The 27,337-nt window shown below is 46.4% G+C and overlaps 1 protein-coding gene across 1 annotated transcript; it reads left to right on the top strand.

Annotated features, from left to right (window-relative positions):
• Positions 1–803: 803 nt before the first annotated feature.
• LOC116794032 (sodium/hydrogen exchanger 2-like) lies at positions 804–26,602 on the top strand. Its single transcript, XM_032702348.1, has 12 exons — positions 804–1,053; positions 2,144–2,607; positions 3,351–3,601; positions 6,467–6,684; positions 10,273–10,469; positions 13,749–13,838; positions 16,009–16,079; positions 17,205–17,369; positions 17,825–17,939; positions 19,176–19,310; positions 23,840–23,906; positions 24,760–26,602. Exons 1-12 carry the CDS (start codon positions 804–806, stop codon positions 24,903–24,905), a joined length of 2,169 nt encoding a protein of 722 aa, XP_032558239.1. The 3' UTR covers positions 24,906–26,602.
• Positions 26,603–27,337: the final 735 nt, after the last annotated feature.

Below are 27,337 nucleotides of genomic sequence, written 5' to 3' on the forward strand. Positions count from 1 at the left end.
AGCAGAGGAATTTGACCCCATATGTTGGGTTTTTTTTTTCCTCTGTGTTATTAAAATCTGTTAAACGCTGTTGCAACTAATTTTATTTCTCCATCTCTCCAACTATTCTAAGCAGCTCAGTTTTTGATGCCATTTTCAAGTGGTGAAGAGAGATGAAGAGAACTTTTCTTGTAAATCCTTCTTATAGGAAGAAGCTTTAAGCAATTGTTGAATCTTATTTGTCTCACGCAGGTGACTTCCACCTGCACAGGTGACCTCCATCCCTGCAGCACTGTGTTTAGCACAACAAACTGGGTGGATTGCATGATTTACTGATGAAAACTGATTATCTGAAACGTTGCTGCCGCGTTTCCTCTGCAGAAATCCAGGGAAGCCCACGGTGAGATGGAGCTGTTTCTGGATGGGGCTTTTTTATGGGACCCGTTCTGCCAGGTCTGGCTGCTCTGACAGTGAAGATTAATTTTGTTCCCCTCCAAGAAGGGTTTTTGAGAGACTGGGAGCCAAAAATGCCCAGAGTTAGGACTATCATGCCCCTTGTGCAGTTGGTCTGAGGGCTCACGAGGCTTTCCTTCAAGGAAGCACTCCCGGGAGGAGCCTCTATTTGGCCATGTCGTTCCAAAGGGTGTGAATCTCCAGTGGGATCTCCCAGCTGGAAGCTGATGGACCAGGGAGGGGAGTCTGGGAGGTGGAGCATTTGCTCCTCCCTTTGCAGCCACCCACACGACGCGTGTGTGTCCAGCGGCATTCCCAACTACACACCCGCCGGAGCCTCCAACTGGGAGCAGCCAGAGGCTCCCAGGGAGATGGAGGAGCAGGGAGCAGCCGCTGTCCTGGCTGGGTCCTTGCTCTCCTGCCTTCTCCAGGCCCCCGGGGTGGGAGCCCTGCAGGAGCCGCTGCTGGAGGACGTGACCCTGGAGAACATCAGCTGGGCAGCCGAGGAGGCCCCGGGGAACGAGTCCTCGGAGCACACGTTCTTCTCCCTGGATTATCAGCACGTCCAGGTGCCCTTCGAGATCACCCTCTGGATCATGTTGGCATCCCTGGCCAAGATAGGTGAGGGCTGGACAGGGGAAGCAGGGATGGGAAGGGGTGGCCTTGGCTTCAGATCCTCTCCAATCTTGGAGCCTGAGATAATGTGCCCAGCCCATTAATGGGAAGTATTAATATTGTGTTTTGTATGTATAATTCTATCTATAACACTCTATATAATTTTATATATTATATGTTATTATATATTATATAATTCTATCTATAATATTTTATATAATATATAAGCCATTATATAATATTTTATATTTACCAAAATAATTCAATATGTGTTATGTATACTGGTGTGTACATTGCTGTACTTATATTTACTGTAATTAATTATTAATTATACAATAATATAATATAAATTATATATTATAATATTACTATAATGCAACAATATCAATAAAATGATACATAGAAATAATATTACTAATATTACAATATATAATATAAAATGTATACTATTATATATTATCTATTATAAATTTGTTATATATTTTTATATATTCATATAGTTACATATATATGTGTATATATGTATATATATTTATATATTTATATATACACACATATATTTATATATATACATATATATTTATATATATGTAATATATATATGCAATATATATGCAATATATATATTTTTATATATATGTAATATATATATGCAATGTATATGCAATATATATGTAATATATATATGCATATATATTTATATATATGCATATATATTTATATATATGCAATATATATATTTATATATATGCATATATATTTATATATTTGCATATATATTTATATATATGCAATATATATATTTATATATATGCATATATATTTATATATATGCATATATATTTATATATATGCAATATATATATTTATATATATGCACATATATATTTATATATATATGTAATATATATATTATATATTCTCCATAGACACATATATTTTGTTTTTAATATATATTTCTGATCTACTTCACCTTCACTGGGTGCATTTATTTCTGCTGCTCAAAGCTGTAATTTGCTGATGGTGGGAGAACGGGGAGTTTCCTGACCCAACGAGGTGAGACAACCCAAATTTATCCCTCTCCATCCCCTCCCAGGGTTCCATCTCTACAACAAGCTGCCTTCTGTGGTTCCCGAGAGCTGCCTGTTGATCTTCGTAGGGCTCATCATGGGGGGGATCATCTACGGCCTGAACGACAGGTCCCCCCCGGTGATGGACAGCGACATCTTCTTCCTCTACCTGCTGCCCCCCATCGTGCTGGACGCCGGTTACTTCATGCCCAGCCGCCCCTTCTTCGAGAACATCGGCACCATCCTGCTCTACGCCGTGGTGGGCACGATATGGAACGTGTTTGGGATCGGCTTCTCCCTCTACGGCATCTGCCAGGTGAGGGCCTTCCGGCTGCAGGACGTGTCGCTGCTCCACAACCTGCTCTTCGGGAGCCTCATCGCCGCCGTGGACCCCGTGGCCGTGCTGGCCGTGTTCGAGGAGATCCACGTCAACGAGAAGCTGCACATCCTGGTCTTTGGGGAGTCCCTCCTCAACGACGCCGTGACAGTGGTGAGGACCAGCCTGGTTTGGGGTGTTCAGCGGTCCTTTAATGTTTAAAGGAAGGGTGGGCTGGGGTGTGAGATCTCAGCCGGGAGAAAAGGAGACTCGGGGGGACCTTCTGTCTCTCTGCAACTCCCTGACAGGAGGGAGGTCGGGCTCTACTCCCAGGGAACAAGGGCCAGGACAAGAGGAAACAGCCTCGAGCTGTGCCAGGAGAGGTTTAGATTGGATATCAGGGAAAATTTCTTCATGGAAAGAGTGGTCAAGCATAGGAACAGGCTGTTCCGGGCAGTGCTGCAGTCACCATCCCTGACAGCGTTCCAAAAATGTGTGGATGTGGCACTTGATTAAATAGTTTAGTGGTGAACATGGTGGTGGTGCTGGTTGATGGTTGGACTTGGTGATCTTGGAGGTCTTTTCCAACCTTAAGGATTCTCTGATTTGCTGAGGGAAAAGGCATCAACAGCCTCTTCTAGCAGAGGGCTCCCTGTCCAATTCTCTGTCCTGAGGTGCTGAGCAGCTTTCAGGTGAACACAGAAGCTTTCAGGTGAAGAGCTCTTTGTATGTCTGGGGACAGGAACACCCAGGAGTGCCACAGCAGGCTTCTGGTAGGACCCAGACCTCAGGAAAGGATGGTGACCCTGCACTGTCAGAAATCCCAGCAGGGTGTTTGGTGTCATGACCACGTGTGGCCACATCTGGTGAATGTCTCACTAACACCCATTTCTCTCTTTCATTTTTTCCCCCCAAAGGTGCTCTACAAGCTCTTCCGGTCTTTCTGTGAGATGCCAACCATCAAAAGCGTGGACGTTTTCGCAGGAGTTGGGAAGTTCTTTGTGGTTGGGCTGGGAGGGGTGTTGGTGGGGCTGAGTTTTGGGTTCACGGCCGCCTTCACCACGCGCTTCACCAAGGACATCCGCGTCATCGAGCCGCTCTTTGTCTTCCTCTACAGCTACCTGTCCTACCTCACCGCAGAGATGTTCCACCTCTCAGGGATTGTGGCGTGAGTTCCTGTCCAGGAAAAAAAAATCTGTCCTGTCTGAAAATGTCCTTTCCCTGGCTGAAAAAAAATATCAGACAAAGTTTTCAACTCTGCTGAGTTGGAAATCTGTGTGTGCCAGCCATCAAAGCCCGTGGCAGAGCCCTCTCCGAGTGCAGCTCCATTTCCCAAATTACACATCAAATTGCAAGACACCAACAATCCTGCTGGTGGATTTATGCAGGTTATTGAGGAATGTTTGTTTGAGCTCCATGGTTTTTGTCTGGAAAGCCTGGAGGTTCAAGCAGTGAGAGTTTGAGTAGGTTTGGCAGAGCCAGAAGAGGCTTTCTTGGCTTCTTTAGTTATTTTCCGTGTGGCCCAGTCAAAACCAACATGGGAAGGGTTACAAGGGTTTAGTCAGATCCTTGGAAAGGTTTGGTCCTGCTTTACAGCAATTCTGCTCTCACATCCCCCTCCCCATCTGCACGTCCTGCCATCAGCCCACCCTGGGTGGTGCTCCCAGAGGGTGCACAGCCCCTGCAGGCACAGAGCAGAGAGGGATGGGGTGGGAGCTGTGCATTCCCTATGGAGCTGAAGCCTGAAATATTCCTGCTCTTTGGGAGAAGAGGGCTCTAATGGAAACTTCTGACTTGGCACCAGAAGTTCAGACACAGCTCATGGATCTGTCTGGGCTCCTGAGGGTCTCATCTAGCACCTCCCTGTCTCCAGTAACGTTGGAAATCTGACCAATTTCAGTCAAAGTTGTCAGAGATCACTCAATTAATTTATTTTTCTTTTTACTGGGTAGATCTTTCCATAAAATGATGGATTTGGGGCCAGATCCTTCAGTTTTAAGAAACTAACTTTGTGCTTATCTTCTCATGCGTTTCCCTGGTAGGGCAGGTGCTGAGATAAAAATTAGATATAATGATTCCGATGTTCACCAAAATCTCACCTTGGGAAGCAGAGAGAGATGAAAACCAGAGTGATCCAGCCCTCCTGGTTTCTGTGGGCTGAAATCTGTTGTGTTTGGTTCTCCCACCAAAACTGAGTCAGCTGGTGCTGAGGATCACAACCACCTAATATTCCCCCAAAGACTCTGAGCCTGCATCAGTAGCTGCAGTGTAAACAACTGTGCAGCTGAGAATAATGAAGATGAAAAGAAAATAATAAAATGAAGTGGGTTCTGAGCTCGGCACAGGAGGATCTGGGAGATCTATTTTAAAACTAATGATGTTGCTTTGGATATAAACCATTCCCGTGTCTTGCAGATTTTGTTTCCTCAGCTGGTTAATAGGAGCAATATTCGAGTGTTCCTGCAAACAATTCTAGCTCTGGGAATAGGTAGGAAAAGCCTATTTATAGGAGTGCAAGGCAGAACAGTGAAATAAATATGCTGCATAATCATCGTGGAGCAGAAAACATTCAATCTTAATGGTGTCTCCTTCCATCAATCACAATCTGCTGTACCCATTATGGAACCCATTTGCTGTTCTTTTGAATAATGCATTTTTTTCTAAAGCCAAACAATGGCAAAGGCAGCTGATTCCTGCCCTGTGCCCTTCTAATTGCCAAATTAGAAATGCCTCTCTTACATATCTGGAGTTCAAACAATTTGTCCCGTCATGCCCAGGGAATACTGGATTATAAAAACCAGCTTTTGGCACTTTGTTTCACTGGAAAATAATTTGATTGCCAAAAATAATCAGTTCTGCATAGCCCCAAAAATATGAAAACTGTGAATGCAACCCAGTCTGGGAAACAGCTGTGCAAATGGGTTTTAGTTTGATTTTGGGTTTTTTCCTTTCTTTTTCCCTTTTTTTTCCCTTGCCCTGGTGGCAATGTCCATCTTTGAGGCCCTGACAGATCAGGTTTATTCCCTCTCTGTGTCCCTGCTGTGACCCCATATCCATTCTCCAGTAGGCATTCCCAAACCACAGCTCTGGAAGTCATTTGCCCATAAATACTTGTTGGATTTCTTAGCTTCTGGCTGGAACTGTTTTACCCACTATTTATTGAGGCAGATACAGAAACTGAAGAATTTATTGGGTTTTTTTAGACTGTGGTTCAATCCCTGCTGCTCTTTCTGTCAAAGAGGGTCAGTCTAAATAGGATAAATCAAAACAGACCAGTTTTGGAATATCTTTAAGTATTTGTACATTCTCTTAGGAGGTGAAAGATGTGAATTCAAACAACATATGGTGAAAAAGGGATTTGAATCCTTGTCTCATGCTTAGGATCTCTTTCCACAGCAAGAGCCATCACAACTTTACCATTTTAAATGCAATAAAAATGTGGATGCCTTACAAAATAGCCATGGAAATCAGATCTTGGAATTTAGAGCCATTTTGTTATTGCTGCTACAATGTTTAGAATGAAATATTTTAGTCCAGGTTAAAATATAATAAAATGGAGCTTCGATGCTTCGAGCACTCGATTGTTTTGACCTTCTAGGATTGCTGGCCTGAAAATGTATTGATTTGGAAAGCTGATGAATTAGACTAACCACATGTTCCCTGGAACTTGAAGAGCCAATTATCCATGAAAAATTACGAGGCAATTGCAAGGTCAGAGTTTGGCAAAGTGAAAGAACCGAGACCAGTGTGTGGTGATGGGAAGGGTTGGGTGTTGTTACTTTTAGGTGTTGGTGTGTGCTCTGATCAAATGCAGAAGGTGATGAGGTTTTTAGCTGTTCAAAACCAGATTCAGGCAGTTGGGGCAACCTGTCTGAATTTTATTGTCCCGGTGGCCCTCTTGATGTCCTTCACATAGGAAGGGAGATGTCTGCAACCATCCAGGACTTGATGAAACGTATTTTTTTATAAATGACAATGAGTCGATTTTCAGTGCTTAAGGAGAAAAAGTTATTGTTTGTTTTAACTTTCTCAGCATCATTGCCTGTGCCATGGGCATGAAGCGTTATGTGGAGGCCAACATCTCCCTGAAGTCCCACACCACAGTGAAATACTTCATGAAGATGTGGAGCAGCGTCAGTGACACCCTCATCTTCATCTTCCTCGGAGTTTCCACCATTGGAGAAAACCATGAGTGGAACTGGCCCTACATCTGCTTCACTGTCATTTTCTGCCTCGTTTGGAGAGCTCTAGGTAGGGCTAATTAAGCATTTTATTTTTTAATGTGTGTTATTGTTTATGGGAGTGAAAAATGTGGTTTCATTAGAGAATGCTCCTGCCCCTCCGTCATCCTTTCCTGTTTGCTGTGCATGCGTGACTATCCCAGATAACTATCCCAGATGGAAATGCAAGGCCTGAACTGGGACATCTCAGCCAATGCTTCCCTCATCCATCCTGCTCAATTCCAGGTCTTTCATTGTACTGCAGTTTCCTGCTCTGGGCACTCACTGGTGTTAAATAGAAGTGCTCGTGACATTTTATCAATATCTCTGTCTTTGATCCCTCTTCCATTGCCCTGATCTCCTCTTCCATTTCAGTGCCTCTTGGTCCCTTGTTATCCTCACACCAGGAGGGAAATTGCAGGTACTTTGGGATCAGAGATACGTGTCGTATTCTGCAAGGCAGAGATTGAAGGGATTTAATTAACAACAAGCTCATGTACAGCAGCATCTTTCCATGAGAAACTGCAGGAACCTTCCAGCAGCTGTCCCTGGAGATGCTGATCTGCTTTACAGAACAGCATCTACCCAGGTCACTGCTGGAGAGATGAGATCTGGGACCTAAAATGTGAGGATGCTTCTGCTCCTACTCAAGAGCTTCAGGTCAGGGCTGAGAATGGCAGAATTGGGGAACTGCTGAGGTTGGCAGGGACCTCTGGAGATCATCTGGTCCAACAACCCCTGCCTGTGGCAGGGACTGTGTCCAGATGGATTTTGAATATCTCCATGGATGGAGACTCCAGAGCCTCCCTTGGAAACCTGCTGGAGAGTTTGACCAACCTCAGAGCAATAGAACCACCAAGACTTGGTGATAACAAGAAGAAAGGCATGAAAATAGTCTCCTGATGACTCTCTCAAGGGTTTCTTTAGCCCCAATTATAATGAAAACACAAATCCAGGTCCCAGAATTCCCTGAGATCCCATTTTCATGCATTCTAAATCAGCAGAAAAATGGATACTCTGTGTTTCTGTCATCCCCAGTTGTATTTTGAGCTGATTTGGTGTTTGGAGAGGCTGAGCCTCCCTTCCTGTCACAGTGTGCTGTCACCTAATGAGTGCACAGTGCCTGTCTCCTCATTTATGGATATTTTTATATATTAACTGTATTTGTGAATATAACAGCACCCACTTTTGGCAGAGAATTTGAGAGCTAAAAGACATTCAACAGGATTTTGTTTACAAACCACTGAGTCAAACAGTGAACTCGAATTTGACAGACACTTCAGGAAATTGTATAAATAGGATGTGCCATGATTAGCAAGACAGGGCAGAATGGGGTTTATTAGCTGTTAATCCATGCCAAGGTTTGTTTTAATAACTGCACCATCCTTGGAAATGTGCTCATTAGTTATTTGTACATTCAAGTGTTTTATTACAATTGAGTGGTTTTCTCCTGAATTATTTGCTCAGATAAAAGGAGTTCTGAACGAGTTTGACTTTTTTAGCTCAAAAATTCTTCATTGCAAGACATAAGGAACATAATAATGCTACAAAAGCACCCCAAAATTTTTCTCTAAGCCTTTCTGAGTGCAGCTCAAATTACGTGGAACATTATCAGGGAGGGTTCAGGCTGCAGCCAGGAGAGAAAACCCTCTGGTCAAAATGCCACTGGGAATTAAATAAGAACACACAAACCATGGCTGGACATGGTCTGAATGGTCCCTGTCCTGCAGCACGTTCCTGGGGAGCTGTTGGGGAGCTGGGAGGGTGAGAACTGGGCAGGAGCTGCTCCAAGCTGAGCTGGGAAACTCCTGCCTTGGGGATGGTGGTGGAGATCAGACCTTGACCTTCTCAGAGCCATCCAGCAGCTCTGGATGAATTAATAATTAATTAATGTTTGGATATTTAGGACAAAATTTCTTCATTGAGAGCTGGTCAGGCATTGGAACAGGCTGCCCAAGGAAGTGTGGAATTATCATCCCTGGAAGTGCTCAAAATACGTGTGGATGTGGCACTTGGGGACATGAGTTAGTGGTGGCCTTGGCAGTGCTGGGGGAGTGGTTGGACCTGATGATCTCTGAGGGCTTTTCCAGCCTTAACAATTCTAGAATTCTGTGATTCTGGAGGTGCTGGAGGCACTGATCCAAAAATAGGAGGTGCCACTGGAATTGTACTTGCAGGAACTGGGGGCTTTTGGGTGGGCAGGGCTGGGATTAGTGAGCAGGTGGTACCTCAGTCCTTCACAGGACCCTCCCAGTGCTCCTAAATATTTGACAAATGATTCTGCTGAAGTTTAGGGAGTTACTTTGATAGGAGAAAGATCATCTAAAGAGGAAAATACAGCCATTGCAGGACAGCACCAGTATTACCCAAGCCCTGGGGAGATTTCTGCCTGCTCCTTCCCAAGGTGTATCTCCAGAAGAAAATCCACTCTGCTCAGAGTGATTAATTGTATGTCATCTCTTGCAGCAAACTGGCCTTGAATTAGTTTAGGGTATGCTAATAATAATTTATGAGGAAAGATTAAATTAAGACAAAGGCCAGGATACCAGTTCAAGTAAATTTTGTTCCTTTAAATCATCAGCACTGCCTGAGCTCTGCAGTAGGTGCAGATGTGATGCAAGGAATGCTTTATTTTATTTATTTGGTGTTTTTTTAAGTTTCAAAGAACCTTGATACTGAAGAACTGGTCTGGACACCAGCTCTGTGGAGCTCTGGACATGGGGGAGGTGTTCAAAGGTTCAGTTAATTGAGTTATTCCCAAACATCCCCAGCTTTTGTTTTCTTCAAACTGGTCTGATGTGCACTCAAAGTTCAGATATTTTTAGCTGTAGGTGTGTGGGAAGATGTTTGATATGTACAAGTGCAATGTTTTTATTTCTCTTACAAACCTCCTCTAGAAAAAAGCAGCAGTGCTGTTGATACAGCTAATTCCTGACAAAATTCAGTGTCAGGCTGTGCCATCACTTCTCAAAATGGCCATTAATCTTTGGGAAATAAGATGTTTATCGCATCCATTGGTATGGAAATCACGGCTGCCTGATTTAAGGCCTGACTTTTTGTACCTTTCTGCATCTGTTTGTGTATTTGCAAATGGCTTTAAATCACAGCAATTGCTGTGTCACCTCACACAGCCTTAAATTCATCCTGTATAAATCTTTGAGGGGAAGAAATAATATTAACACAGGTGGAATGTAGCTACTTATCCAAGCTACTGCTTGGAAACTTTTGGAAGGAGGAGGGTAACTTGCAGCTAAATTGTTGCTGATGGTTTTCCTCGAGAGCATTTATAACCCAAGCAATTCAGTCACTTGCTGTCACTAATTAGAATAAATCAATATTTCTGGACTGTGACCAGTCAGTATTTGTAATCCCCTAAACCAGAAATATGTTGGGGATTAATTTTTATTTGGACAAATCAAATTTCAACCTGTTGGACCAGGCTGGAATTAAAATTCTCCAGTGGCGTGTTGGTAACACCCCCACTGGGGCCCTGGGCAGTTCCTCCTGGTCGGTGTTTACCCATCCCAGGATATTTTACTGTGAAATAGAAGATGATGATGAGTTTTCTCCAGTTGCTCTGTTTGTTTGCTGTGCCTCAGTCGTCTCTCCTGCCTTCCAGGGGTTCTGGTGCTGACTTTCTTTGTGAACAGATTCCACGTGAACACCATCACCAGCAAGGACCAGTTCATCATCGCCTACGGGGGGCTCCGGGGGGCCATTTGCTTCTCTTTGGTTTTCTTGCTCCCTGAATTTCACAGAAAGAAGCTCTTCATTGCAGCAACCACCGTTGTCATCCTCTTCACTGTGTTTGTGCAGGTAAAACTAACACTTTGAATGAATTCCGACTTGGGACCCCTCCAGGTGGATCATGGAGGAGGTTCCTCTCCCTCAGGTTGGGGTTGTAAGGAGTTCCGGGGCTCCAGGGCTGAGTCTGGAAGGAATTCTGGTGCTCCAGGGCTCGGGAGGAGCAGCAGCAGCCGCCTCGGCATTGCTGTGACATCTAGTGGTAAAACCATTCCTGCAGCCTTTGTGGGATGAGGATCTTGGATGTCTCTTCTCTGCCCAGCAGAGTCTCCAAGGGCTTCTCTGAAATACACCTGGCAAAGGGGGGGAAATGGTTTCCACCACATTTAAAGGAGGATGTGGTGGAAAAATTGGGGTCCTCTCATCCTGAAGTGAACAAGGCTGACGTTTATCCCAAAAATTAAGTGTGGGTCTCCATAGGGCTGAAGCAAGTGAGATAATGGGGGGCTGGAAAAGTTGCTGTGCAGAAAAACTCCCTGGGGGCTCCTGGTCAAGGACATGAGGTCCATGTGGAGCTGCTGACCCGAGTCTGCCCTTGTCCTGCCCTGGGATGGAGGGAACAGAGGAGTTCCTGGGGCTTTGGGAGATGGGGGCTCGTGGTGACAACTAACGAGTGGTTCTGTTGCTCAGCATCACCCTGAGAGCAAATTCCTTCTGCTTGGGCTCACTGAAGCCCTCAGTGGATGTGCTGGGCCCTGGGGCAATGTGGAGGGTTGGGGTTGACCCTCTGCTTCCCCACATCCACCTGAGCTCATCCTGAGCTGAAAAAGTGGTCGAGGAGGGGGACGTGCTGATGGGTTTGGAACTGGGACCCACAGGGCAGTGGGACTGGGCACAGCCTCAGCCTGAGAGAACAGGGGCCAGGGCTGGGGGGGAGCAGCCTTAGATAGAGGTTGACAAGTTTTAAGATGCAAATGTGGGTCAGGAATTGAAAAGCCCTGGTCACCAGGCACGTCCGCTCACGCAGAGACGCTCTTGAGCCTCACACAAAGGTTGTTCTAAGGCAGCAGCTCCTTTCTGCTGAGGCTTCGGGAAATCCTTCCCAGGACTGGGAAAAGGGCTTTTGTGTGAGCTCAGAGCTCAACTGGTGATGTCACCTCCTTGCAAAAGGGTGAGAGTTAAACAGGGTCCCCCCGGGTACGTGTGGATGGGGCGACCCCTTGACCCTCAGCCATTCAGAGGGGATGTGGTGTCTGTAAACCAGGCTTTGCCAGGCTCCAGGTACCTGCAGTGCCAAGGGGAGCTGAGGCCACCACCAGAACAGGGGAGGAAAAAACCAGGAAAGTTGCTCAAAAGCTGAGGAGGAAAGATATTGCTGCAGCTCAGCACAGGAAAGGTGGGGAAATGTAATAGGGGCAGGAATTCAGATGAACCTTCAGAAACCTGGGTTAAAGCCTATGGCACTGCTGCCAGACACATCGATGGATGCAGGATTGAGGAGTGAAAATCTTCCATATCACAGTGTTTTTCAGGGTGCACATCACTGGGGGTGGAAAAGACAAGAGAAACACTGGGTATGAAACAACTTCTGTGCATAGTGGACGTTCTTGTTGTTATTTTGTGCAATGAGCTTTCTTTACATTCACAGTGATCTCAACACAGATTTGGTGGGTGGTGTCTGTGTTAAAATAGGACAGGAATTAAGGGAGAGATGATTTGGGCCCTTCTAGGCTGGTTTGGACCAGCAAAGCATCTTGTAAGAGTACAAACCCACTTCCTTCTATGATTCCCTCAGCAATGCTGAGCATGCTGCTGCAGAGGAAGGACAATCCTGTAAAATAGCTGGGCTTGTCCATCCATGGGTCTGTCACAGCACTGCACAACCCAGGAAACTCCTCTCTCTTGGCCTCTCTAACCCAGTTGCACAAGGCTCTTCCCACAAAAAGCCTGGTTAATAATTTTGAGAAGGTTGACTGAGCAATTGTCAAATCCTCAGCGCTTCCAAGCAGGCTGGAGATGAGCCATGTAGACCAGGAAGCCCTCCAAGGAGCTGTGGGCTTGGCTGGAATGTCACAAAAAGCCCTCATTGTTCTGCCTCTCGCTGTGGTTTGAAATGAAATGCTGTGCTCTCCGTTTGAGGTTCACTCTCCCAACTCAGTGACCTGTGACCTCTTCCATGGAATTCTTAGCAAATATAAGAGTTGTGAAGAGGTGGGTGGGTTTGTTTGCTGCCCACGTTGCCCCTTTGGATGGCTGGAGGTGGAAAACGTTGTGTGGGCTGTGACAGAGCCTCAGGTGATGCCCTTGGTTGAGCTGTCCCTGGTGAGTGAAGGAGCATCACCAGGGACTTCCAGGTGTGCTGGGAGATGACATGGGATCCCCACAACGGTCCCAAATGCTGCTTTATAAATGCAAACAACTGCAGCTGATTATCCAAGAGGACAAGCAGCATAGTCTCCACCTAATTTTTGTAATATCTGTTATTTCTGAATTTGTGAGTTCTGTGTTGTTGACCCTGAATAGCAATGCATTTTTTATTGCTATTAGCTATTAAAATGACACATTAATTGTTTCTGCAATTAAAAATGTGTTCAACTCTCCTCTGTGCCTGCATTTGTGACATTCAGAAGTCATAAACATCAACTACTCCATCATTTTTGCTGTAAACATGTCCTGGAAAAGTCATTTCATACTGAAGCCAGACTAAGAAACACACCATGGCAGTGTTTTAGAAGTTCTCTCACGAGGCTTAAAGGACATTAAAACTTTTTCCTTGACCCTTCCCACCAGGTGCATGCTTTGATTAGCAAACTTAGCCACTGGCTGGCCGTCAGAGATCGTTGGAGTAATGGGCTGTGACACATAAAGCTCCAGAAGTGAGCAGACAGTTGCTGGCAGAGGCTCCACGCTGAGAAATCTCAGGGATTATCATCGTTTCAGGCATTTGAACTTTGATCATTCCAAGCCCCTCTCCATTTGGGAGGCCACAAGCAACGTCAAACCACAGGCTTGACCTTGGAATTATTGGTTGGCTCTCTGTGGGCTCTGAGCTGCCAGAGGGGGCGAGTGGAGCGTTCCCTCTGTGCCTCCCCCATCCCGAATTCTCCACGTGAGCTCCCGCTGACAGGCTGCTCCCACGAGCAAACCCGGGGTTTGGTTTGCAGTTGGGAGAGCAGGTTCTAGTCTTGTTGAAGCTTTGCAGGTCATATCTTGCCACTAAAGCAGGGCAGGTGAGAGGTGCTGGCTCAGACAGCAGAACATGGCTCATCCCCGTGCTGGTGGTGGTTTTGTCCCACCGGGAACATTTGATGGGAAAAAAGGCTGATTTTTGTGTTTGTGGTTGTTTTGCAGGGAATGACCATCCGGCCTCTCGTTGACCTGTTGGCTGTCAAGAGGAAAAGGGAGAGTGCTCCCACAGTGGGAGAGCAGATCCACATCCGGGTAAGGATCAACACAGGGCCAAAGCTTTCTGATATCTTTGCTGATAGGATGGGCCTTCTAAAATGGGGGTGTCTCCAGGGACCCTACAGACCTGCAATTTGACCCAAATCCTCCTCAGGTCAGTCCCTTTGCAGGTTGGAAGTCCTGTGCAGCTTCCTAACCATGTTGTTTGTTTTGGAAGAGCAGCCACCAATCAGGCTGATGTTCCATCAGGTAATGCACAAACATGATAGAAAAAGATGATCCCTTACCCAAAACTTTAAACTTTGACTTAACTCCAATTTTTCTGCTTCTCTGGAAAGAGAGATAGAAAGAAAATGAGACTTGGTTGGTTTCAGAGTCGCGATCCTTCCGTGTGTTCTCCAGTCCCATCACCACCAATGGTCTGGATATTTTTGCAAAAAAATCAGAAAAGGGAGGATGAGGTTGGGGTAGAGGAAACCTCTGAAGTGCCCCATCCCTGAGGTTGTTCCAGGCCAGGTTGGATGGGGTTTGGAGCAACCTGGTCTAGGGGAAGGTGTCCCTGCCCATGTCATGGGGTGGAATGAAGTGATCTTTAATGTCCCATTCAACCCAAACCATTCCATGATTCCAAATCTATAACCCAAAGGTGGGATTTCAGGATTTCAGTCACTTTGTTCTCACCATCCAGACATTGGTATTTCTAGTCATAGAGGACTTCAGAGGGAAGCTCAGCTCCAGGAGGTCAAGGGATCCCACCCATCCAGGTGATGCTTTGCGTTTGCATCTGCATCCCATGCACAGTTAGGATATTTCTGAATCCAATTGTTCAATCCCAGTCACATTTCTGTGGGTTTGGCTCCTTCAGGAATATTATTGTCATTGTCTTCTTTAGAAATAAAGCCATTAGGGCTGAGGACATTTACAAAACCTGTTTGGCACCCTCACAATGAGGTTGTTCTGCAGGGCTTTGTCTGAGGTGAACAGAACAGCTCGAGAGGCTGAAGAGTCTTTTCCTACCGTGAACAGAGAAGAGTTTCTTCTTTTGTTGCTGTGTGAATAGTAAATCATCTCTGGGAATGTGTTTATTAGGAGATGGGAGCTGAAAATGACTGTGTACCAATTAAGTTGAGAAGGTAATAATGCAGATAGCTGGAAATCAGGGATGCAGAAGCCAGGATAGCTTTCCTTCTCAAATTTATTTCTCCATCTGGATGGTCGGGACACTGTTCCTCACAGGAATGATGATCAGCGTGGGTGGGTTTAATTTCTTAGAATCGTAGAATGGGGCAGATGGGAAGGGACCTTAAAGGTCATCTCATCCCACCCCCTTCCATGGGCAGGGACACCTTCCTCTATCCCAGGTTGCTCCAAGCCCTGTCCAACCTGACCTTGGACACTTCCAGGGATGGGGCACTCCAGTGGTTTTGGGGGTCCTCAGAACATGCAGCTGCCAATGTGAGCACACTAAAACCCCACCAGGCTGCAGGGCTGAGGGAGCCACTCTGAAATTTTCTGTCTCTGACCCAAGAAAAAATAATTAAAAAAACAATTAGAGCTGGAGGAAGCTCCAGGGTCATTGGTACCCGAGTGGGGAGGGGCAGCAGAGCAGAGCCCTCTCCCCATTTAGAGATGCCAGTAGGAGGGAAAACAATTTGGGAAACTACAAAGATTTAACTTCTAGGTGAAAAAAATCAACCTGTCTGGGATTTTAAATATAATTTTTATATTCTAAACAATAATAAAAACCTCTGTATGAGGCACAGTATGGCCAGTGATTAGTGGGAAGTGTCTGGGGGGAGGCAGTATTAAGTATTCAAGACAAAACATCATTTATGAGTTATCTGCAGTGATATCCTGATTCCCTGAGTCAGATTGTCCTCAAAAACCCCAATAGGAGCATTTCCTTCTTCTCAAGGCCCAGTGGGCAGGACATGTGAGCCCTCAGCCATCCTGCACAATCAGGTGCAGGTTCATGTCCCCCAGCATTTATTCTCTGCTTGCCCAGATCTGAAAGCAAACCACTTATTGTACTCCAGAACCAACAAATCCACGTGGATGACTGGATAGGGAAATAACCCAAATCCCCTCTCCTTGTTTCCCAGCTCCATATTCTGAGCTGGAAGCATCCCCTGTGCTGTGTGTGGCTCTTGCTGTTTGCTGGCTGGGTTCATCCCCGGGGTACAGCCAAATCCTCTCTTCTCTTTAGTTCTTGGATCATCTGCTGGCTGGCATTGAAGATATATCTGGACACTGGGGACAGTATTACTGGAAAGACAAGTAAGAATGTGCCAAAAGAAACTGTGGACATGTGTAGAAAAAAAAGGAGGCTGGTTTCTATTCCCAGAGTTTCTGCTGTGGGCAGCTGAGCCTTGTTCATCCTTGTGGCACAAGAGAGATGACACAGGGGCAGCTTTTCCTTGTCCAAGGTGGCTCCAGGTTCTTGGAGCACTTCCCTGCTTGCAGACACCTCTGGTACATCACCCTAAAAAGATCCTTTCTCCTCTCCTGTGTTGTTTGTCCCTTCTCATCCAAAGGAATCTGCTGGCAGTGGAATGGCCACGACACACAGCCCATCCCTGCCTGTGCCCTCCTGCCTGTCTGGGCAGCTGGGAGCTGAGCTCCCCAACCCAGGCTCAGCAATTAACATTAAAACATTAAAAATTAACATTAAAACTATGAGTTTGCAGCACTGCTTGTTGTGGACTGAAATTACAGAGGATCTCTACAGATTTCTGTAGCCAAGTGCTCAATTTTCATAAAATTCCCATAGTTTGAGCATTTTAAAATTTTAGAAAACCACAGTGACATTTAAAAAAACCCCAAACACAAATAACATAAAATATACTAATAGCAATCTACCAGATTTAATTCCTTGACTGTGCAGACACAGACGCAGCTGGTAGATATTTTTTTTTTTTTTTTTTTTTGGAATGCCCATGCTTGGAAGTGCCACTAGAGGGTATGGGAATCACTGCTACTGAGGAGCATCCTGGCTCCTTTAGAGGTACCAATTTTAGAGGTCTTTTTCAACCTAAATGATCCTATGATTTGAGCTGAAAGCAAGAAAAATGGCTCAAAAGGGAATCTGGAAGTGTTTAAATCTGGGGCTGCTGCATGTACTTGCAGGACTTACAGTGGAGTTCATGCTAAATTTGGCATTTTGGGGAGTCTTTATTGTATTTGGGAAGGTTTTAATATTTTGGTTCATGTACTGGAGTGCAGAAATAATTAGGGATAGACTTCTTGGACCATCAATTTCTGGATAGAAGGTGATGGGATATAATGTAATATAATGGAATATGGGACAGCTGTGGGCTATGAACCTGCTGCCTTGCTCAGGTCTGGTTTGGTGCTGGGGAGTCCTGGAGCAGACTAAGCCCACCTTGCTTTGTCCTCAACCAGATTAGAATATTTCAACAGCAAATACCTGCAGAAGATCCTGCTCAGGGAGTATGACCAGCCCAAGTCCAGCATCGTGCTGCTCTACGAGAAGCTGGAGAGGAAACACGCCATCGAGCTGGCAGAGGCTGGGCAGCTGGGCCACGGGCCTGCCCACCCCTCCCTGCTGTGAGTAAACCCTCTTAGACCTCCCAAATCTCTTGAAGGTCAGCGGGTGGGTGTTACAAATGAAGGGCTGGATGGGCATCTGCTGGCACCGATGACATGGAGCCTCACCTGAGTGACGTGGAAACAATGCTCTGAGGAAGAGGCTCTTGGCCAATTTTTGAGGGTTTTGCACCATGAGGTGTCCTGGAGGGACCACCAGTGAGGCAGCAGGGATGAGTGTTTGAGTGCCAGAATGGGCACTTCGCCCCTCACAGGTGGTTCTGCTCTGCCACAGCTCTTCTCTCCACCCAGGAGCACAACGTCAGCACAGCTCTGATGCAAATACTGAATGAATTCCCCCTCTGCAAGGATGAGCTGTTGGTCATGTTGGCTGAAGGGCTGCTGGGGGTGCTGGGATTTGGGGATGCACTGGTTGTGTCCCTTCTAAAATGGGGGGGGTCTGGTTTTCTTTGCAGCAGCAACGACAGGACTGTCAGAACAGACCAAAAACTGGAGGATACTCAGAATCCTGATGTCCTGGACAATATGCAGGAAATTTTGGCGAGGAACCTGTACCGGATCAGGAGAACGGTATAACTTCTCCCTCCATCTGTATTTTAACTGTCCAACAGCACAAGTTACCTCAGTTATCTGAGCAGCCTGAGCAGATGTTATGAATGTTTCCATAATTACCCATGATGTCTCTTTGTGAGCAGAGAATAGTTGGCTGTGTGGAGCCAGATCCAGTTTCCAAGTCAGTGGCACATTTCTGTTTGCACATGACAGCTTTTGAAAGGTTCACCCAGTCAGCCTATAATTTCCCGGAGTATTTTCGGCATCAGTACCCGGCAGCAGAAAGGAGAAAGGAGGAGCACATGGAACTTCAGGCACATCCAGCAGCAGCTCCTGGTTACAGGGCAGAGCAGGGGTGGGTTATCCTCACACTGCACTTTTTCCCATGGAAGGGGACGCGGTGGGTGAGCTGTGAGTGAGGATTGATGTGCAGAGGTTCCAAAGCCGCCCGGCAGGTTTGCCATGGAACTGGTACAGCTGGTGAAAGAGCACAAACCCTGCTCTCTGTTTGCAGAGCCACTCGGGGATCACGGCTGGGGTTTTGCACAGCACCAGGGCTGTGCATGGTAATTGCTGTTCACATGGAGCCTTATCCCTAAAATCCACCTAAGCCTTTGTTTTACGGATTACACACGGAATGAGGAGTCCTTGGGGATGGGGCTGGTGCAGGCACTCAGCACAGGGGATCAGCCACCCCCTCCTGTCCCTCTGCTGAGCCAAGGGAAGCAAGGAAATAAGGCTGGGAGGAAAGCTATAGACGTGGTGAAGGGGATGAGGATAAAGGCACAGCTCCTGTTTGCACTTACTCCTGCCCAAATCCAGCCTCACCCCTTGTAGTGACAGAGTTATCCCAACTTCCATGGATGTTAGTGGGAGATTTCACTTTGGGATTTATGGTACCTGTTGTTGTTTGCATGATCTGTTCAGGAAGGTGGGGCTGATATAAGATGTTGTAGGGCTGGACAGAGGGACTGGGGCTGAAGGTGCCTCGAGCAGAGTCGTGGCACTCATTCCATGTGTTACCTGGACTATCAGAGCTGTATCTCAGTCTTGTCATTCGGTGATTTCTTGGGTGATCTCACCTGAAAAAAGCAGAGTTTGGAGCCCCTTCTCCCCTCTGTGGCTTTCCCTCCCTCCCCACCTCTCATGGATCAGTTTATCCCCATAAATAGGCGGGACGGTTACAGGGGTGAAGGCAGTGAAGTGAAGGCTGGGACGGTCCCACATCCAACTCCTCTCTGGTGCCTCGTGCAGGGCCCGGCGTACAACAGGCACACCCTGCCCGGCGAGTCCGAGCCCTCGGAACATGCCAAGGAGATCCTGATCCTCCGGCACAAGAGCCTCCTCGTGGAAGTGAGCGGGAGCGACGCGGGCAGCTCCAGGAAGGAGGTAAGAGGGAGCAGGAACAAGCAGGGATCATGAACAGGCTGCTTTCCCTGGGCGGATGTAACTACAGCCTCTTTATCGCTGAGGGTATTCCCTTTAAAAGACAAATCCTGGTACCTTAAACTAAAAAAATAAAGGGTATCTTAATCCCAAATCACGTTCCAGTGAGTAGGAAGTACTGAAGCAAAAGAACCCAACCCAACTCATGCCAAACCAGGGAGACATCCTGAGCCCCATCCACTTCCATGCTAGGAAGGTTATTTACTGAGCAAATGTTATTAATTGGGCTTCACTCTGTACATTCCAAGGTCTGTTTTTCCCATGTTTTCTGGGTGATATGATCAAAGACAGGGATTTGGTTCCCCCATTGTCAGTGGTCCAGGTGGACTGTAAATATTTGAAACTGTTTGGTGGTTCCCCACCCCACCAACTCTTTCAAAAGGACTCCAGCATTTTTGGGAGCTTTCTTATTTATTCTGGAGGTGGGGTTTTTGTTTTTAAAAGCAGCTACAGTTCTGGAGAGAAAATAGAAGTTTTGCTCACTGGATTCCTGGGAGAATCAAAACTTTTTCCAGTTTACTGCTGGAACAGTTGGTTCATGTTCTGCATCAGAGGAGAAACAAGGTGAATACAATGTCTGTGCTGAAGACTTTTCCTGATTTCTTTGGAAATCAGTGAGAGAAGCTGGGCCAGTTTCCTCATGGAAAGGCAAAATAGTCCAGGGATGGTGCATGAGGAGCAGGTTTGGTCTTTTCAGTTCCTCCCATCCTCTGTAACTCCTGTTCTAGAGGAAAAGCATTTAACCCCTGCCAGATTCTGTTCCCAAACCTCCAGGTCAGCAGCACGGTAGAATCATGGAATATTCTGAGTTAGAAGGGACCCACAGGGACCATCAAAGTCCAGCTCCTGGCCCTTCACAGGACAGCCCCAAGAATCCCACCATGTACCTGAGAGTGTTGTCCAAGGCTGTCCTTGAGCCCTGTCAGGCTTGGTGCTTGCAGTAATTGCTGAGCCATCCCTAAATTTCACCCACTTCTCCAGATTTTAGGTTCTGATGGCTTGAGCACTGTCCAAGTGTGAACTGTGATCTCTAACCTGGGCAGCAAGGCTCCATCATTAAGGAGAACAAAATGACCCTTGAAAAAGAAATAGATAACCTTTCTTTAGGTAGTATTTTTTCACGACAGCACAAGAACTTGGGGCTGTCATGGGCTTCCTTCCACTCCATTTTCCTTGTGGAAATGCCAATCATGGAGGAGCCCACCCAGGACAGCAGCAACGCCCCAAAAGCTGCTGCTTCTCAGCCCTTCATTCACAGAAAGGTGCTCCAGCTCTTGCAAACAACTTAAAAGCTTTAATTTGATCATTTACATGCTGATTGGTACTTACAATTCAAAATAGATAGGCAAGAACATGGCATGTTCCTGTAGAACATTTGGTATAATTAAACTTCAAAAGAGCAACATCAAACTCCGGCTGATTTTTCAGCACGACGTTCCTGCTTTAAGGATATTTGATTGTTAACCCTTGTGCTCCTGCTTTCCCCTTTGCTGCTGCATGAGGTGGCAAATTTAGGAGCTTTGGGAAGGCTGTTACTCCTGTTCCTTTGTGTTCTTACAGCTGGGCTTTGGGGGAGGAGAATATTTTTGGGGAATTGCAAAGGCAGTAGAACTCACTGCCTCTGACTCATGGATGGTGTTTGATGCCCTGTGAGGGTGGAAAATGCCCTGTGGGTTGTAGAAAATGCCAATTTGACTGAAAGGGACCTTAAGGACCATCCAGTTCTAATCCCTTGCCATGGATGGGGGCACCTTCCACTAGACCAGGTTGCTCCAAGCCCTGTCCAACCTGACCTTGAAGAGAGGGATACTAAATGTTGGGAGCTGATCCCAGAGACACCTGCAAGGGTGACTCTAAGCCAAGAACCATCCAGCTGTGCCCAAAATATGCCAGGCCTGTTTTGTGACATCAGCAGCTTATCTGGTAATTTTTAGGAATATCTGCCTTGCTTTGCTGTGAACAGAAATAAGGCAATGCCCCAAAGTGATGAGAAAATGTTCTAACAGAGCCCTGGAATATTAACATGGTATTAATTTTATATATATAATATTATATAATATTAAGGAGGATGGGTGAACACTGCTACTTCCTGCTGTAGGAGGACAGATTGCAGAATTTATCAGCAGAAAGAAGGAACACTGTACTAAAAAGTAGATTTTAGCCCATTATAAGCAGCCCCATACTTTAAATTTTTGGGCAAAAAAGCTGCTATTTAGTTTCATGCCAATTTGACAAGAAAATGGCATTTTCCTGATTAAAAAAAAAAACAGAGATGAATGAAAAATGAAGGTAGTTAATGTTTGAGATTTTTCTGATTGTCAGACATTCCCAAAGGGGAAGGCCTTGGCCTTCCAGGTTTTGAGTCAGCAAGAAAAAACTGGCTGCTGTCACTCCACACGTGTTTCTATTCTACATCTCACCACGAGATGGAAGCATTACAACTGTGTTTGCACATCCAGCTGGAAATGCAGGGATGGGGAAGGAACTTCCAGCAAAGGGCCACTGAAACCCCTCTGGGGCTGGTGAAACTCCTGCAGTTCTGTTGCCAGCCTGTTGGAAAAAGCTTTGGTGATGCATCCAGTCGGTTAAGTGTTGGGAGCTGAGGGAATAATTAAAGAATCCCTTCGGTTCAGTAGAAACCCCGTTTTTTTTTGCTTGCTGTGTGTTTACATATATATTTTTCTTTCTTAATGAAGCTGGTTAGTGCTTTGCTATTAAAGATGAAGGTGGTGCAGCTTGGATTCATCTCATAATTTATCAGGTGCTGGTTGGTCTTTCCCCCCCCCTCGTGTCAGTCACCACAAAATAAGGGATGGGTGGAACAGCTTCCTTCTGTAGGTCTGTGGCTTCACCGGGCTGGGGAGGAGCCAAATTCCTCTTGGCTCATGGACAATCCATCTCCTTCCACAGGAGAAACCAGTGCCCAGGCCAGGATGAACACCAGGCTTCAGCCAGGATGGACTGGGATTGGAACTGGATGATCTTAAGGGTCCCTTCCAACCCAAAGCATTCTGTGACTATGAATCACCTCTCCTGGGTGCCTTTAGGGGTCTCCTGCACTTTAGGTGTCTACCTGGGCTTTGGCAGTAGCGAGAGGGGGTTCTTAGGCTGCCTTTGGAGCCCCTGCCAAGGAGAGGTTGGAGAGCAAACCGGGAAAAAGCAGAGAGAAGCAGCAAGAAAAGAACAGTCCTCATCCCCCCGGAGCCAGCGGCGCAGGTTAAATGATTTACACCAGGCAGAAAAACCTTGGCAGGAGTTCGGGGTGACTTCAGAGCTGAACTGTAGCCCAGAGGATTAACTCCAAGACTATCTATTTCCAGCAGAAAGTTCGCCTTCCTCCGCCTCGGGACAAAATTCCTGCCGAAGGCTGCCGCTTCCTGGAGCCGCGCATCCCGCTGGCTCCCAGCGCCGCCCGCCTTTGGGGCTCGCCTTATTTTAGGCAGGGCTCCAGCACAGCCTAGGCTGGCAGGGCGGGGGCTGAGACCCGGGATAGCCTTTATTTCCCGCTGAGCACCAGCAAATCCCTGCACCTGTAGCCAGGCAACTTCGGCCTCTTTTCTTCTGCCAAAACACGGGTGCGCTCCCCCAGAAGGAGCCGACGTGGAGCTGCCCGTGAGCCGTGTGCGTAAATGACACACCGCCTCTGGTAATTATGCCCGAGCCCTTTCATGGAGCAGGCTCCGAGAATGTTAAATGCCCCTGGGAATGGCTTTCCAGGGAGCCGGGAAGGCATTGTTATTAAAATGGTCCATAAAAGGGAGAACAAGGGCTGGAGGGCAGCGGTCCTCGTTAGGGGAGGGAGGAGAACGAACCGAAACAAAACAGCAAACCAGGCTGGGAGGTGTCCAGAGTTATTTTGGCAGTCTGGGCTGCTGGACCGAGGTGCCAAATCACAGCTGCGTGAGAGACTTATTCCCAGTTTACGGCGGCACCGAACAATCCAGGCAGCATTGTGCTACCTGATTTGGATTTTTTTTTAGTTCTATTTGTTTTGTCCTGGAGGGTGGAGATTAGCACTGGAGTGAAAGGACAGGGAGCTCGTTAGTGCAGCTCGTTACCTGCCTTCTTGGCCTGCAGCCAAGGTGGGGAACAGCCAAGGTGTGAGAAACAGCCACATCCTGGGGACAGCTTTGCTTTCCCTGCCCCATCCTCCCAGCTCTGGGGCTGCTCCTTCCCATCCTTCCAACCACTCCTGGAGAGCCCAGACCTCTTCCATCAACTGAAATCAGTGTCTGTAAATGTTTCCTGCCATCCATTCGGTCTATTTTTAGCAATACTTCTTTTTGTTTGTTTGGTTGGTTGGTTTGCTTTGGTTTGGTTTGTTGTTTTTTTTTTTTTCATGGCAGAAGTTAAAGAAATGGGAGTGGAATCCTTGGAGGTTGGAAATGCTTGTTTATGAGGCAGGAGTGTGGCTCCCAGACTTGTAGCCATCTCCATAAATGCACTAAAGTCCTTCTCTCCCTCAGTCCCAGAAGGATGATTCCTGCTCGGCACAAGGTGATCCCACCCCCCAGCTCAAGCTCTGCCGCTCCTTCACTGGTAAGTTGGGGGGGGGCTGGGGGTGATTCCCTGCCCTCCCTGCCCCCTCCTCCATGTGGGATGACTCAACAGGTTCAGGGAGGATGTGTGGACAAAGTGGGGCTCTGTAGATGAGCATCATGAATGAGCAAGAAGAGCCTTCCCATCCCTGGGGCCCCTTCTCAGCCCAGCCCGAGATCAGTGGGAATAGTTTGGGTGGGAAGGGATCTTTCAAGGCTGTCTAGTCCAACCCCTCTGCCATGAACAGGGACATCTCCCACTAGATCAGGTTGCCTCATCCAGCTGTTTTAATCCACAGCTTACTATGAATATTTAAACGATGTTCTTTCTGAAGAGCAAAGTGATCAAAAACAGTGTTTCTGGGTAGGCTTTTTATCACCCCAGGGAAAACGTGAGCACAGTGGCCCCTGAGACAGCCTGGTGACAGGACTGAAGGAGACTGTAACCCTTCCAGGGTGGTTGCATGTACATCCCTCCCCCCCAAATCACTTAATGTGGCAAGGTGATGTTCCAGGTGCTCCTGCACCTTCCAAAACTCTTCTAAGGTGGTCGCTGATGGGAATTTTTGTTTTGTAAAGTTGCAGGTGGGGACTGACAAAGAATGATGATATTGATCCAGATACATAATGTATTTCAAAGTATAAACCAGGGGTTAAATTGTCTTTTTTTTGGGTTTTTCTTCTGTTGAAACACTGATCTTTGGTTTTATAACTGAGAAGCGATCCTTGGGGTGGAACAGCTCATCCCCAGTGAGCACATGGCCACTTTAGTAGCTCCTAGGAGTTCCTCATTCCTGTTGACCCACTAAGATGAATGTTTCTCATCCCAGTTGCTGGTTTTTCTCTTCCCACAGTGGGGAACACGGAAAAGGTCCGGGAAGTGAAGGAGAACCGGTCGAAATCCGTGTGCGTCATCCCCCCAGCACAGCCCGGCGGGACCTGGGGAGAGGGGAAGGACCTGAGGAAGGGGCTGAGTGTGGAGATATACAGGCACCAGTGATGCTCTGCCTTCCCACGAGGGTCTGGCTCCTCCTTGGGCAGCTGCTCTACGTGTAGATAATGTAAATAAGGTGCATATTGGAAGGGACAGCATGGACGGGGCGGAATATCCGGAGTGGCTTGCACAGAAACTTGGTCTTGTTGCCCAACACTGGGTTTTTCCCAGGGAAAAGATGCCAAGCTGAGCATTAGCAATGCAAGGGAGTGGCTGAGAGACAATTTCTAAGGAATTTCTAGGAAAAACCAGCCTGTTCAGACTGGGAAAACTGCTGAAACTGCCTAAAACTGCAAGGAGGGTGTTTTAATGAGGTGGGATATCAGATCTTCTCATTAGGTGGCAGGGATAGACTAAACAGCAGGGAGAATTTAGGTCATAGGTTGGGAAAAACTTGATAATCTCAAAGGAGGTTTTATTAGGGGGTGAAGGAAAGAGAGCAGAAACAGCAAAGGATCTCTTCTGCTCCTCAGGAACTGATGGATCCTGGCTAGGAACATTCATCATGTGAAGCCCAAAGGTAAATGACAATTAAATAAGGTGTTGTGTCTTATCAGAGGGGCCATCCCACACCTAGACACAGTTCTTCTGATGAAAACTTACCACAGCTGCATTAAATGGGAGAAATGTATTCTTGCTGATTTTCAAAAATTTATGTAAGAGGGGTTCACCTCAAAAAGTAAAATGAAGAAGCTCCAAATCCAGTGGTGGTACCAGGAGATGAGTGTGCCAGCCCTTAAACAGATGGGAGAGTCTTCTGACACTGTTGGTTGGTGGCAGCAAGGCTGTAAAGGTGCTCTAGGATGATCTTTGCTGCCCCAGCTGGGAGCTGGGGGCTCAGAGGGGGTTTGAAAGTAGCTTCCTAAAAGGTGCAGCAGAGAGGGACCCAAAACCTCCCTGCTCTGGAGGCACTTCTGCCAGGAGAGGTGTGACCCCTCTGCACAGCACACACAGGGAGCTCCCCAGGAAGACAGAAATCCCCACCTTTGGGTAATTTTCTTTGAAATTCCAGGTAAGTTCAAGCCTTTGAATTCTTGTCCTCAGCTGAACCCGGCAGGGCAGATTTGAATCAACATTTTTCTTTCTCTTCTCCTTCCTCTGCATTGAAAGATCCAAGAGTATTTAATACGAAACAAATTTTAATTTGAAACGAAATTAAAAGGAACTGTAGGAATTCACATACTTCATGATATTTTTGGGTTTCCTCCTGAAGGTGTGCAGAAATGCTCCATGAGAAGACCACTGCCTGGTACACCTGGGCTTTCATTTTAAATTAGAGACACAAAATTGTGTGTATTTGCTTTGCAATGAGCAGAGTTCTCATTGTCACCTGAACAAGCTCCTTTACAGTGTCCTGCCATAAACTGAGGGAGTTCCTGGTGACTTGAAGGCCACTCCTCACTGCCCCATCCCTGGAAATTCACCTCACTGCAAAGGAAAATTGGCCCTTTTAGGCTTGTATTGCATTTCATGTGTGTATATACATAGATGTACATATTTATTGATTTTAGTGTAACTTCATTATCATCTTCATTTACTTTATTAAAATTTGGGTTTGTTTCCCTCTTCTTGAATGGGAACCATGTGGATTTGGCTGTGCTTTGTCTAGAAAACTGCCCATCTTCAATAAGTTGTAATATATGATATGTATGACATAATATATAGCAGATATGAATATGTCGAGGTGTACTATGGTTTTATTTCAATTAAATGTGTTGTGTTATGAGCTCATCTCAGAGTTATCACCTCCTTGTACCCCCAACATGCTCATGAGGGTGTCACTGGGGCTCATTCAGCTCTGCCTCGTTCAACCCTTGGCCAGTGATCACAAGGGGACGAGGGAGGAAAGGGATTGGGATGAGGGAGAAAAATGGGCTGTTCATTGGCAAAGGAAACAAAGTACTGAGTCTGAAGGTCCTCAGCTCTCTGGGGTTGAAATGTCCCTGTTCACCTGCAGTTCCACGTCCTCAGTGGTTAAAGTGTCTCCTTAAATTCTGCGCAGTAAATACCTAGAGAAGGATTTACTCAGGGGGGTTGTTTTTATGCTGTAGGTTGAGAGCTAAAAGGAAAATAAATCAAGTTGCTTGTCTGGGAATCTTCAATCAGGGACAGAAAGTGTGAGTCCCATGGCTAATTCTTGCTTGGGTTTTGTTTGGTGGTTTTTTTTGGTTGTTTCATTTTGGTTTTGTGGTTTTGCATCTCAACTGTGTTGTTTTTGTCTGGAATACCTGGATGTCTGAACCATCTTTGTCTTGTAAAGCATCTGTCATAATCCTGGGCATCAGGTTCTTAAATAATGAGCTTTTCCCAACTGAGTTTCCCATCATGTAAAATCAGCTTTCTGCAATATCATTATGGGCTAGTGAGGACCTTATCAAACAGTGGCTGTTTTGGAATTTTGTAATACTGTTGTAGGCAACAGTTGGGAAAAATGAGGA

Source organism: Chiroxiphia lanceolata, chromosome 14, assembly GCF_009829145.1.
Source record: "Chiroxiphia lanceolata isolate bChiLan1 chromosome 14, bChiLan1.pri, whole genome shotgun sequence".
NCBI classification, from domain to species: Eukaryota; Metazoa; Chordata; class Aves; order Passeriformes; family Pipridae; genus Chiroxiphia; species Chiroxiphia lanceolata.

What these genes read in the sequence shown, in the direction of transcription:
- LOC116794032 (XM_032702348.1), top strand. Translation starts at nt 804, where the DNA reads ATGGAGGAGCAGGGAGCAGCCGCTGTCCTGGCTGGGTCCTTGCTCTCC. An exon ending in CCTCGTTTGGAGAGCTCTAG is followed by an intron (nt 6,685 to 10,272) that starts GTAGGGCTAATT and finishes CCTGCCTTCCAG; the next exon opens with GGGTTCTGGTGCTGACTTTC. An exon ending in CGGGCAGCTCCAGGAAGGAG is followed by an intron (nt 19,311 to 23,839) that starts GTAAGAGGGAGC and finishes CCTCAGTCCCAG; the next exon opens with AAGGATGATTCCTGCTCGGC.